Source organism: Rhinolophus sinicus, linkage group LG02 (genome assembly GCF_036562045.2).
Source record: "Rhinolophus sinicus isolate RSC01 linkage group LG02, ASM3656204v1, whole genome shotgun sequence".
NCBI classification, from domain to species: domain Eukaryota; kingdom Metazoa; phylum Chordata; class Mammalia; order Chiroptera; family Rhinolophidae; genus Rhinolophus; species Rhinolophus sinicus.
The window spans coordinates 95,041,022-95,054,888 of record NC_133752.1 but is presented as its reverse complement, the minus strand read 5'-3'; the positions used below and the strand labels follow the sequence as shown (position 1 = coordinate 95,054,888).

At 37.2% G+C, this 13,867-nt stretch overlaps 1 protein-coding gene across 1 annotated transcript in view; it reads right to left on the bottom strand.

Moving 5' to 3' along the window:
- ARMC3 (armadillo repeat containing 3) overlaps positions 1–13,867 on the bottom strand; it is a 78,273-nt gene that overhangs the window by 46,830 nt on the left and 17,576 nt on the right. Inside the window, exons 4-7 of the mRNA XM_074324839.1 lie at positions 13,356–13,481; positions 8,331–8,399; positions 7,918–8,093; positions 4,769–4,963 (exon numbers count right to left, since the gene is read on the bottom strand). Coding sequence (XP_074180940.1) covers positions 4,769–4,963; positions 7,918–8,093; positions 8,331–8,399; positions 13,356–13,481 — 566 coding nt within the window. The remainder of the gene's footprint in view (positions 1–4,768; positions 4,964–7,917; positions 8,094–8,330; positions 8,400–13,355; positions 13,482–13,867) is intronic.

The following is a 13,867-nucleotide window of genomic DNA, read 5'->3' as shown; positions in this document are numbered from 1 at the left end:
GCTATCCGGGGTCTTTTATGGTTCCATATAAATTTTAGGATTGTATGTTCTATTTCTGTGAAAAATGTCCTTGGTAGTTTAATAAGAATTGCGTTGAATCCGTATATTGCCTTAGGCAGTATGGACATTTTAACTATATTAATTCTTCCTATCCATGAGCATGGTATGTGTTTCTATCTATTTGTATCTTCTTTAATTGCTCTCTTCAGTGTCTTATAATTTTCTGAGTACAGATCTTTTACTTCTTTGGTTAAATTTATTCCCAGGTATTTTATAGTCTATGAAGCAATTGCAAATGAGATTGTTTTCTTATTTTCAACTCCTGACATTTTATTATTGGTATTATTTTTCATTTTGTTAATGTGATGTATCACAATAATTGATTTGCAGATGTTGAACCACCCTTGCATACCAGGAATGAATTCCACTTGATCATGGTGTATGATCTTTTTAATGTATTGCTGAATTCTGTTCGCTAATATTTTGTTGAGGATTTTTGCGTTATGTTCATTAGGGATATTGGCCTATAGTTTTCTTTTTTTGTAATGTCTTTGTCTGATTTTGGGATCAGAGTGATAGTGGCCTTGTAAAAAGTATTTGGGAGCCTTCCCTCCTTCTGGATTTTTTGGAATAGCTTGAGGAGAATAGGTGATAATTATTTTTTGAATGCTTTGTAAATTTCATCTATAAAGCCATCTGGTCCAGGGCTTTTGTTCGTTGGGAGCTTGTTGATTACTGATTCAATTTCCCTAGTGGTAATCAGTCTATTCAGGTTTTCTGTTTCTTTTTGAGTTAGTATTGGAAGGTTGTATGCTTTTGGAAAGTTGTCTGTTTCTTCCAGATTGTCTAATTTGTTGGCATATAGTTGCTCATAGTAATTTCTTAAAACTTTTTGTAGTTCTGTGGTGTCTGTTATCACTTCTCCTCTTTCATTTCTGATTTTATTAATTTGGGTTCTCTCTTTTTTGATGAGTGAATTTTGTTTATCTTCTCTAAAAACCAACTCTTGGATTCATTGATCTTTTGTATTGTTGTATTATTTTTCTGGTTTCTATTTCATTTATTTCCACTCTGATCTTTATTATCTCCTTCCTTGTACTCCCTTTGGGTTTATTTTGCTGTTCTTTTCCCAGATCCCTTAAGTGTGAAGATAAACTGTTGATTAGTGACTTTTCTTGGTTCTTTTAGTAGGCCTGCAGTGCTATGAATTTCCCTCTTAGGACGACTTTCTCTGCATCCCATAGATTTTGGGTCATTATGTTTTCATTTTTGTTTGTCTTGAGATATCTTTTGATTTCTTCCTTCGTCTCATGGTTGACCCATTCATTATTTAGTAACATATTATTCAGCCTCCATGAATTGGTGTGTCTTCCAGTTTTTTTCCTGTAGTTCATTTCTAATTTCATAGCACTGTGGTCAGAGAAGACAATTGGTATGATTTCAATTTTCTTAAATTTATCAAGACTTGTTTTGTGGCCTAACATATGGTCTGTCTTGGAAAATGTTCCATGTGCGCTTGAGAAGAACATGTATTCTGTAGCTTTGGGGTGAAATGCTGTGAAAATATCGATTAAATCCAAGTGGTCCAATGTGTCATTTAATGCCATTGTTTCCATATTGATTTTCTGTCTGGAAGACCTGTCCCTTTTTGTCAGAGGTGTGTTGAAGTCCCCTACTATGATAGTGTTACTGTTGATCTCTGTCTTTATGTCAGTCAATATCTGTTTTATATATTTAGGTACTCCTATGTTGGGTGAATAGATGATTACTAGGGTTATGTTCTCTTGTAGGATCGATCCCTTTATTATTATGTAGTGCCCATCTTTGTCTTTTAATATATTCTTCATTTTAAAGTCTATTTTGTCAGATATAAGTATTGCAACTCCAGCTTTTTTCTCATTTCCATTTGCGTGGAATATCTTATTCCAACCCTTCACTTTCAGCCTGTGTGTGTCTTTTGATCTGAGGTGAGTCTCTTGTATACAGCATATACAAGGGTCTTGCTTTCTTATCCACTCAGCCACCCTATGTCTTTTGATTGGAGCATTTAATCCATTTACATTTAAAGTGATTATTGATAGGTACATAGTTATTGCCATTTTTTTCTTTGTAGTTATGAAGAAAATACTTTTTGAAAAAGCAGACAGAAGCTGAAGTATAATCCTTAAAATCTCCAACTGATAAGGAAAGTATTGTGAGTGGATGGCTTTCTTCCCTAAAGAGTCTTCCAAATCCCCATAGAAGTGGAAAACTGCAGCCTTACCTAAACAGCTAGAAATTTAAGATAGACATCCTTCAAGTGAGAGAGACACAGCAAGGATGCACCACCGTCATGGTATTTCACACAGCATCGCTTCTGGGCAAGGAGCTCACTCCGCAGCAAAAGAAGTGTGACACTGGGCCCACGCTCATGGAATTCACTGGTCTTACTCTGGTTCCCACCATCCTAAAGCAGCTGGCTTGATAGAATGGCCCTTTAAAGACTCAGTTACAGGGCCAGCTAGGTGGCAATACCTCGTAGACCTGGGGACAAGTTTCTCCAGGAGGCTTCAGTATAGTTCAAGGTTTTCCAGTATAGGTTCTGAATCAGTGTCCAATATATGGCGCTGCTTCTCCCATAGCCAGAGTTCATGGGCCCAGGAATCAAGAGGTGGAAATGGGAGTGGCATCTCTCATTATTACCTCTAGTGACCCCCTAGCAAAATTTTTGCTTCCTGTCTCCTTGGCCTTATGCTCTGCTAACCTAGAGGTTTTAGTTCCAAAGGAATGCTTCCCTGAGGAGACACGAGAGTGATTCCATTAAGATGGCCACCCGGCCACTTTGGGCTGCTCATGCCTCTAAATCAGCAGGCAAAGAAAGGAGTTACTGTGCTGGCTGGGTGATTGATCCTGTCCACCAAGGGGAAATCAGACTGCTGCTCCACAACAGAGGTGAGGAAGAGCATATCTGGAATACAGCAGATCCCTTAAGGTGTCTCCTAGTATTACATGCCTTAAGATGAAAGTCGATGGAAAACTATAATGATCCAATCCAGGCAGGACTACTAATGGCCTAGACCCCTCAGGAATGATGATGGGTCACTCCACCAGGCAAACAACCAAGATGAGCAGAGGCATCTGCTGAGGGCAAAGGGATATGGAATGGGCAGTGGAATAAGGAGTTGCAAATACCAACTATGACCATGTGACCAGTTACAGAAAAGAGGCTGTAATTATAACGAGGATTTCTTCCTTATTTTCTTATGAATATGTACGTGTATATGAAACATCTTTGTTTTCTTCCCTCTTTTATCCCCTTACATAACATAAGATGCATTGACTTTATAAACTAATATTTAAGTGCTGTTAATTTTACATCATAGCATTTAAGTTACAAGATATCAAGGACAAGAGTAAACATTATCCAAGGACTTTACATCCTCTTCTGGGAGAAGAGTCAGTGCATTTTCAGTTGTAAGCAGGATAGTTGTATCGTGTTAGGCAGAAATATGACCTTGTTATTGTCTTTATTTGGAAATTAAGTATGATTTAAGGAGCTGCGTATGGGTGCTAAACTGACAAGGGATCACCTTGTGATGGTTAATTTTTATGTTTTAACTTGGCTAGACCATGGTGTCCAGATACTTGGATTATTCTAGATCTAAAAAATTAATTTTTTAAATGAAATTAATATTTAAATCAGTAGGCTGAGTAAAGCTGATTACCCTCCATAATGTGGGGTAAATTACTCTTTTTTCGTTACCCTAGAGCAAACTATGACAGACAAAGTTTAAAAGACTAATTCTAGGCATTTCAGGAAGTCATGATGGTCATAAACAACAATTTAAAAAAATCTTCTAAACCCAAAGATTTTAATTGAGGTATAATTTACATATAACATCATATTAATTTTAAGTATACAACATAATGATTCTATATTTGTAAATATTACAAAATGATCACCACAATAAGTCTAGTCAATATACATAGTACAATTTTTTTCATATGATGATAATTTTTAAAATCTGTTCTCTTAATCACTTTCAAATAGGCAATACAGTATTAACTACAGTTACCATGCTGTATATTATAGTCCCAGGAGTTATTTTATAACTGGAGGTTTGTATCTTTTGACCCCCTTCACCCATTTCGCCCACACCCAACCCCTGCCTTTGGCAACCATTAGTCTGTTCTCTGTATCTATGATCTTGGTTTTTTGTTTTTGTTGAGATTTCACATATAAACGAGATCATTGGTATCTGTCTTTCTCTGTCTGACTTATTTCAGTTAGCATAATATCCTTGGTGTCCATCCACATTGTTACAAATGGCAAGATTTCATTCTTTTTTATGGCTGAATAATATTCCATCGTGTGTGTATATCCATCTATGGACATTTAGGTTGTTTCCATATCTTGTAATTGATGCTATTGTAAATAATGCTGCAATGAACATGGGGTTGCATATATCTTTTCAAATTAGTGTTTTTGTTTTCTCCAGGTAGATACCCAGAAGTGGAATTACTGAATCATATGGTAGTTCTATTTTTAATATTTTGAGAAACCTCCCATAATATTTTAAAAATTGTTTTATAATGGCCTTTATCATTAGTCTGATTTAATCATGCTGATAAACTATGTAGTGAGAAGCAAATTAGTCCATTATACTTAGTACCATGCTTAAATATAATAAAATTTCATTTTCAAAAAATACTCTACAATTTGTATTTTATAACAACATTTAGGAGAGATACACTTTGTTGTAGACAGTTGAAAGAACATTATAAATACCTTAGTTTCCAGGATCTTAATAAGGTGGTCTATCCCTTGATTGTCTCTTAGCATTGCTCGTGACTCCTTATCATTTGTAATAACACCTAAGGTTTTGAGAGCCAACAATTGAATAATTGGATATTCTGACTTCAAGAGCTCTAATATAGAAGGGATTGCATTTAGTTCTGGAAATGTAGCTCGACACTGAAAATCCTGCCATGAAATACAAATAATCAAATAAGTAATTTTTAAAGCAAAACACAGTCTCAACAATGGAGAGATTCTGTTTCCTAACAAAGAACATTATAAATTATAATTTTCAAATCTTGTATTCCAGATTCCCTTCCAAAATAATGTACAAACACAAATAAGCAAACCCTCAATTTACAGCACCAAAATATTCATTTTTCACTCTGCAGACATTGTCAATAACAGGAAATAGACCTGATCTACAATTTTTCCCATATCTATTGTTTTTTATTATACAGCAAATTCCTATTACTGTAAACAATGTTATAAAAAAATCTATGCATAATGAAATTCTTTTCACATTCTATATCCTATTTTAAATAGTATTTGATGAAATGAAATGATGGCATCAATTCCTTATTATCTTCATTCAAATGGATTGTGTATGAAATTCTTATATGCACACAGTGCCATTGGTGGCCCTGTGCATGCAAATTTACATCCAGTTTAGTTCAGACCACGACCTTTATTTAAGACATTTACAATACCAAGCGGTCATTGGAGTCTAGACAAGTTACTCTGCATTATAGATCTGTAATTCTGTGTGTGTGAGCTGGGAAGCAAGGGGTTGGTTGGGGTGAGAAATGGAGAAAGCAAGGCAAAAAGCCATGAAAATCCCCCGAACTATGACTGCTACATCATGACATTTTAAATGAAAATAGTATTAACAGTGGAAAAGGCCCCACCTATAGCTTAGCTTTCCTCTATCCATCCTTCAACTACTCTCTAATACTCAGCTTCCTTCCAACATAAAAATTGTAGGTGGCTGTTTTTTTTGGGGGTTGAATTGAATCCCTCCCCCAAATATATGTTGAAGTCAGGATCTTCAGGACCTCAAAATGTGACTTTATTTGGAGACAGGGTCATTGCAGATATAATTAAGTTAAGATCATAGAAGAGTAGGATGGGTACTTAACGGTGTCCTTATAAGAGTGATGTCTTTATAAAAATAGGAGAGAGAAATGACAGTGGGAGAGATTGCAGTGCTGTAGCTGCAAACCAAGGCTCTACGGCCACCGCAGGAAGTGAGCAGAGGCCAGGAAAGATTCTACTCAAAGTTGCAGAGGGACCATGGCCCTGCTGACACCGTGACTTTAGACTTCCAGCCTCCAGAACTGTGAGGGAATAAATTCCTGTTATTTGAAGCCAGTGGTTTGTGGTACTTTGTTACAACAGTTCTAGGAAATTCATATAGTATTATTCTTTCTTTTTTTTTTTTTGAAGTTGAACTTTGAATTTGATTTTTTTCCTATCAGTTTCAGGTGCACAAAACAATGTAATAGTGAGACATTTATCATTTATATTCCTCACACAGTGACAACCCCCCTCCCCCATCCCATCCACTATCCCTCTGACATGGCACACAGCCATTACATTTCCACTGTCTCTATTCCTAATGCTGTACTCCGCTTCTTGTAAGTATACATATATATACATATACATATATATGTGTATATATATATATATATATATGCACATATATATATATATATATATGTACATATATATATAAAATCGTAGTTGACATTCATTATTGTTCAGCTTTAGCTTCAGGTGTACAGTGCAGTGGTCAGGCATCTACATCATCCCTGAGGTGGTCTCCCTAATGAGACAAGTGTCCATTGGACACCCTACAAAATCTTTACAACATTATTGATTACATTCCCCAAATTGACTTTTGTATCCCCGTGGCCATCTTGTGGTTACTGACTGTGTTTTCTAATCCCCTCATCTTCCCCCTTAATACAGTATCATTAACTAGCACTTCTGTTATGAATAATAGTGGAGGTGAATCTTTTTGTTTCCATTTGATTAAAAATATAGGGAAATAGAGCTATAAGGAGTCTTGGGATGGAAAACAAACACATTTATGGGATTATCTAGACCCACTGGATGAGGGAAAGCCTAAAGGCATCGGAAGGGAGACAAAGCTGAGCCTTCCCTTCAGGATGTCTCTTTTGGGGAGAGTGAGGGTAACATCAGTCAGTGTCCACCAAGGGGCAAGGACTCAGGCCAGGAATGTATGCTTTTGCTGCCTTCGGCATGAATCCATTTGTTTCCGTTTTTCTATAGGATTTGTCTAGATACTTGGTCTCTCAATGAACCCTCCCTTTGCTTCACCATCTTGTCCTTTCACTTACTGCTGGCTACTTAAATTGGTGTTTTTGTATTTTCAGTTGATCTAAAGCTGACCAAACGTGCTTGGGAACTGCTCAAAAACCTGAGCAGGAAAAGAAGCAGAGAAGGGTGTCCATAGTGTCAGGGAGCTGACCTGCCGTGGGTGTGAGAGTGTGAATGTTGTGTTGTGAGGTGGGATGCTGGTGGGGGGCAGGGGACAGGACAAGTGGTGGAGGAGAAGGGGGGCAGTTTCTTTCCATCACAAAGGAAAGCAGCACAGACAGGTACCATCTTGAGATTGTGAACAATGAGTGCTGTTCAGCATACTCAACTCACTAGATTTTCACCAATAAATAAGCTTAATCCAAAATCTTGGTACACTGACTAGGGCGTATATTGCATCCAATGTGCTTAGATCACCAACACTAGACTGTTTGGTAACTGCCGAGGTCTAACCTACTTCAACATGAATATTAGATTTTCTATTTCAGAAGAAATGCATTTTACCTAGCATACTCCTGCCTTAATTTATAAACCATTCCATTCTTTTAAAATTTAAATACATTTCTAAAATGCCCTTTAATGGGAGACAATTACTTATAAAATGTGAAAACTGAAAGGAATCTACACTAAATTTCCATTACGTTTTCTCTGAATGACAACTATTAAATAGTACCAAGAAGAACCGATGAATCAAAACTGGAGCATTTTAAGCTTCCCCCCCGCCCTTTTTTTTTTTATGGGAAAAGAAACTCTGTAATCAGCTTTGGTCAAAACAGGTTTTTAGAAATTAATTTTACCTGGACCAAGTTGTAAATGCACTCAATAGAATTCTTCTTCACGTCAGGGTCTGGGCTGCTCAGCAGTCTGATGAGAGGCTCTAATCCACCATGTTCAAATATTTGCACTTTGCTGGTGTACTCCGCAGACATGTTTGCCAGGCAAAGACTAGCAAACTCGTGGATAACTACTTCTTCTGCATATCAAAAGTAAATAACACAAGTATGCTAAATGCCTACTCAATCATTACTTTACAGCATGTTTTGAAAACCAGGCTCCACAAATTTTACCTTGGTGGAGCTTATCTTGGTTTGAGAGATTTTAATGACAATTCACAATTGGTATTTCATAAACTATTTTCAATAAGCAGTACAATCAAATGTGAAAAATAAAGCAGTGTCACTTCTGAAATGCATCATGGATGCCAAGTTACCTTCTGGAGCGAGCAGAGCAATAACAGAGTTCATGACATCTAACTCTCTTAACAACTTTTTAACATCATCTACAAAACAAGAAACAGAATATTAACGTTTGTCAGGAATAATAATAGTGGCCATATCTACTGAATAGTCTCTTATGAGATAGGTTCTATTGTTATTTAATTTTACAGATAAGGAAATTGAGGCTCAAAACCACACAGCAAGTGAATGGTGGGGCCAGGTTTCACACCCAAGCCCTTAATTCCAGACAGACTCTAGACTCTGCTCCTTGGTCACTGAGCTATTATGCTACCTTCCAAAACACTAGAAAAAATAACCACGAAAGTGCAAAATGTGCCTGGAACACATATCGGTAAAGTTGACTTACTGTGCCCTGCACTTGTTTATTCTGTAATAGTAATTATTTTTTGTGGCTGTTTTGATGGGAAGGTATTTTTGCATTTTAATAAAACTTACAACACCGAACACAAGAAAGAATTATCCTCAGCCTTTTTTGGATTAATGCATCTTGTTTACCTTCCATTTTATTATCAAAAATGCTTAGAGATAAGTATATCGATTTTTTTTTTAAAGTTCACTTTTGTATTATTTATATGAGCGTGATTAAGGCTAGACAGGTATGACCCCACTTCCTCTTTGCCAGCCTAACTCCCTTCTTCTGAGAAATAAAGCAGAGATGCTACTTTAGTTTTGCAATTTCTCTTCTTGGTCAATTATCTTTGTCTGTAATCCCAAATCAGCATTACCAGAATTTTTAAAAAGTTCATTTTGCAGCAGCCGAAGCAGAATTTGCTGGATGAATTCTTCCTCATTAATCGCTGAATGTTCTTGCCTTGTACTGGACACCTTTTCCTGTGGGATTCAGGGATGTGGCTGTTTGTCAACCTGTTTCTGTTTAAAATTGCTAAATGAGGGTCAGCGAAATTACAGCAGCTATATGTGTGTGAATAGGCTTGACGTACAAAAGAATAATTGAGCTTCTGGGAAGTGTTGTATCCCATGGTGGAGGACATCATTTTATAGTTGAAACTCATTTTAAAAAATACATTATCTCCACAGGTTAAGAAATCATAGCCTTGACATAATATTTAGATCCATCCTTCCGAGTGTTCTGGTGAACTGTTCAGATGTGCACCCTCTGGAAGAGTGTGTTGGTAGTCTCTTCTCACTCTTATGAGTCCAGTGTGTATTGCTTGGAAAGCCATACCAAAGTCTCCTCTTTCTACGTGCTTGAAGGAAAATATTCCTGGGTTTATTGATCTCTAAGTGCATTCTCCATTTAGTATACACAGTAACCTTCCATATACTTCAAAGATTCTGCAGCAATACTGACCGTTAAGTCAAGAAGATTCATGCTCTGTGTACTCTTCTGCCCCTCTTCCTTCTCTGCAGGAAGGATTTGCTCCCCCAGGGAGAGGCCACCTTGCTGCATCTGTATGTAACACCATGCCTTGGTCTGCTCAAATACGTTAAAAGTTTTCACAGAGGATTCTCTGTGCCATGAAATTCCCTTCTGGATATGAGTTTAGCCTAAATCCTTTCAACAACAGATCTAGAAGCGCTACCCACTAAAGCATTTCCTTATGGCTCAGTGGATGACTCACTAACACTGGCAGCTCTTACAAATTGGTGGCACTGTTGATCATTTGTTATTGTGCTTTTTTGACACCAGATTGTTCAAAGAATCTTTGTTCTTTTGAGGTTAAATCAGCAGAAATGATGGATAAGCTGCTACTTCCACCACTTTAAACACAATATTGATCTCTGTCTCCTTTCTCAACAGAGAACAGTCTCAGACATGACAAATGAATAGAAATGCCTACCTATGGTTGGGCCACATGAACGTGTTCTAGTGAAATAGTGTGACACCTACAATGTTCGGTTGTTTCAGAACTGCCAGCACCTAACTTCCTGGAGTACTTTTTTGAAAACTGTTTTTATTGCATACGTATTCACAATTTTTGGTTGTATATTTTTGACCATCTAATTTATTCTTGACCTTGCATAGTTTTTACATCAACCTTTTCCTACGATGGTATGCAATTCAGATTGCCTTAAGTAACGTGAAGTCTGGGCTTCGAAGGCTACTTACTTCTCACAAGTATCATGATGAACTCTCTCTTTAACTGATGTCATTAAATAAGCCTCTGTTATATGGCCTCGTTGAACTAAATACAAACTGGCAGGTCAAAGAAGACAGTAGCTTCATTTTGATAAAAAGGTTTAAGAAAGTAATTTAAGTGCCTGTCTTGAATGATGTAGGCTTAGCACAGGCCCATAGTTCAACTACTCCAGAACAAAAGGAAGAAGCAGCAGTAATAATTTGCTTGCAACTGCAAAAGGGAAAGATGGCTCCCAGAGCAATTTTTCAACACCCGGCATTCTCTTGGAACATCCTGTTGGTTCATCCACTATGAATGTAATGGTATTATCAAGTGCATGAAAACCATATGAAGATACAAATTTCTGAAGAAGCAGCAGTTATTTTGAGATTGCCCAAAGATGACAATTTAACTGTGCAGCTTCACAGATGCATTTATTTATAGATTATTTTGGAAACATGATTTTTCATTTAGATCAAATGACTAGTTGCTCATTTTTTATTCCAAGTTTCCATGGACATGTGTGAAAAGTGAAGCAATAGCTATTAATGGGTTGGTTCTTTTAACAAAAAAAGAACTTCACAAGCATTGGAGGATGCCATGTGTTTTATCCCATGTCATCAGATAATTCAAACAGAAAATAAGTTCAGTTAATTCCAGTAATGGTTTGTTTTTTCCCCCACCCACTTCATGGAATCAAAAGAAAGCTCTCAGAAGTTCACTCAGCATGCCTGAGACTCAAGCACTCAGTGGAGACCTCAAAGGCAGCCATATGCTTTCCATTGCTAAGCTTTGCAGTTGCAGACTGCACAGGTCCTAGCACTAGTCACAGCCCAGCCCAGCTGGCCAGCTTACAGAGTGTGGTGTGACAGGCCTAAGAGAGCCACCTCATTTAGCATCCAAATGGAACAGTGATTCTTAATATTTTGGGGCCACAGACTCTTTTAGAAACTCATAAAATTCAATTTATAAACCCGCTCAGAAGAATTTTGCAAACTATTTGGAGGTTATACAGGTCACAGATTAGAAACTCCACACATACTGCTAGATGAGAATATGAAATAAAATGAATAATAGAAATTAAGAACAAAAATAAACAGAAAAAAAGTCATAGAGACCTAGACATTAAATTAGAAAATGTAAGTGTAAATGGGAAATTATAACTCTCCTTTCCAAATGAGATGCATTCTCCCCCAAAATCATTTAGAAGAACCTGACTTAGATACACTCTAATGTTCAGAATCCTAAAAGATTCGGTGAATAGAAAGTCTACTAAACTGTAAGTCGGACGGTGAAGTTCCAATTCTAGCTCTAATCTCAGTTCTGGTCTGAATCCCTTGCATGATTTTGGGCAAGAAGCCTAATCCTTTAGGGATCTTTCCTATTTTTAAAATGAGAAGTTGTGAAAGAGGTGTTATAAAACACCTTTGGTTCTCAAATTCTGTAGTGTGTAAACAGAATAAAACATAAGAAAATGTTTAATTTTCCCTTTTTTGGTTATAAATACATTCAATACAGCACATTCAGTAATACATCAGAGTTCGTATACAGGCAACCCCTGAGATACATTTATGAAGGCCCCACAACACAAGTGATTACTACCTTATGTAATGTCTCTGTGCTTCAGCTGCCTCATATGTAAAGGAAATAATAACAGCACCAACCACATTAAATGATTTCATACATGAACAGCGTGTAGAACAGTGCCTGGCACACCCTGAGTGTTATGTAGGTGTTCACTAATGTTACCACAATGCAGACTGTGGAACCACCACTCCGTCACAACTGTCCTCATCTCGCTGTCATCCACAGAAATAGTCCCAGGGCCCCTGTATTACAGCACAGCCACCATTAGGGCTCCTGCAGTTGCCACCAGAACCCTTTCCACGAACAACCCTGAGAGAGTCCCATCTTCCCTGACACTGCAAGTGCTGTCCGAGCCGTCTCTGCAGCTGAGCTTGTACTGGCACAGATGCTGGAAGTGCCCCAGCCCCTCCCTTTCACGTCCTCCACTCATAACTGTTTCCGAAGACACTCAAGTCCCGGTCCCTGCTGGAAACCACGGAGTAAGGAGACTACTTCACACAGGGTCCAGGGAAAGTGAGGTGAAGGGGAGGCAACACTGGGGGAGGAATCTGTGCTTGTCTTTTTGCTGAGACTGTGGTAAAGGGAGAAAGTATGATGATTTTAGCCACGTACCATGATACAGACATGTTTATTTCTAGCAGCTGGAGTTTCATCTTAGAATTCAGTATCCACCAAGAATATAATTTTTTATTATAAATTACAAAGTTTTTGTCGGCTAACTCAAAATCCTACCATTATAGCATGAAAGTGACTTACAAATGGAAAACACATCCTTTATTGGCATAGTTTTGTTCAAACTGATATTTTAATAGACATAACAGCCAATTTTAACTAATACTATTATTCCACCCTATTCGATATATGAAATATTCAAACAAGTAATAGGTCTGATTTAAGGAGTAAATATGTGTCTAAATTGATTTTTGGCAAAATATAGCTTGCAGCTTCAAAAAATAAATGTATCTAAACTCTTTACCCTGGCTTCCTTTATGATGAAATACATATGAAGTGTTACTTACATATAGGCAGGAAAATTACATTATACTAACTCAAGAGAAAAACTATTTTGATGTTGAGACAATGATTGCTCTCCTAACTCTTAAGATTGGAACATACTACATCACCAACTTTGAGAGTTTTTGTACATATTTTTATGTTTTAAAAAATCCCTTAAAATATGAAATCATGCACTGGTTGTATGACTTAACTTTTTCATTAACATTAAAGTCGGTTTAAATAACATTAAAACAAATCCATTAACATTAAATGTAAAAGAAAGATAAGGCATTACATGAGATTATTTGATTAGTTTTAAAAGTTGATACTTACTATTAGAAGACAGGATTCCAACTATCATAGTAGCATTTCTTCTTACAGTTTTGTCTTCGTGGGTGAGCAGTTTAGTTAAAGGTTCCACAGCTCCAAGTTCAAGGAGGGTTGCTTTATTTTCCTCACCTGACATCACAGATGAAATAAAAGCATGCATGGATACAATCAATTTCACTTAAACTTTTCTGTGTCATTCCAATATCTTATTTGCCATCTGCCTTTCACATTTCTCTTTGCTTCCACGCGTATTTCTTCCAGAATAAACTTCAGAGCATAGCATCCTGGACGTTTGCTGCTCCCCACCCCCCCATGTTTACAAAGCTGGCTTCCTCTTGTCATTCACTTTGCTCTTCTTGCACTTTCTGAGGGTTGTCCTGACCACTCTGTCTAATGTGGTCACCACATCCAAATCTTCCTTAGCTTTCTTTATCCTCCGTTATTTTTTTCATACTGCTTACCCACCTCTGTGCATTGTTTGCCTACTCTGCTGTAACTTAATTTGCCAAGAGGAC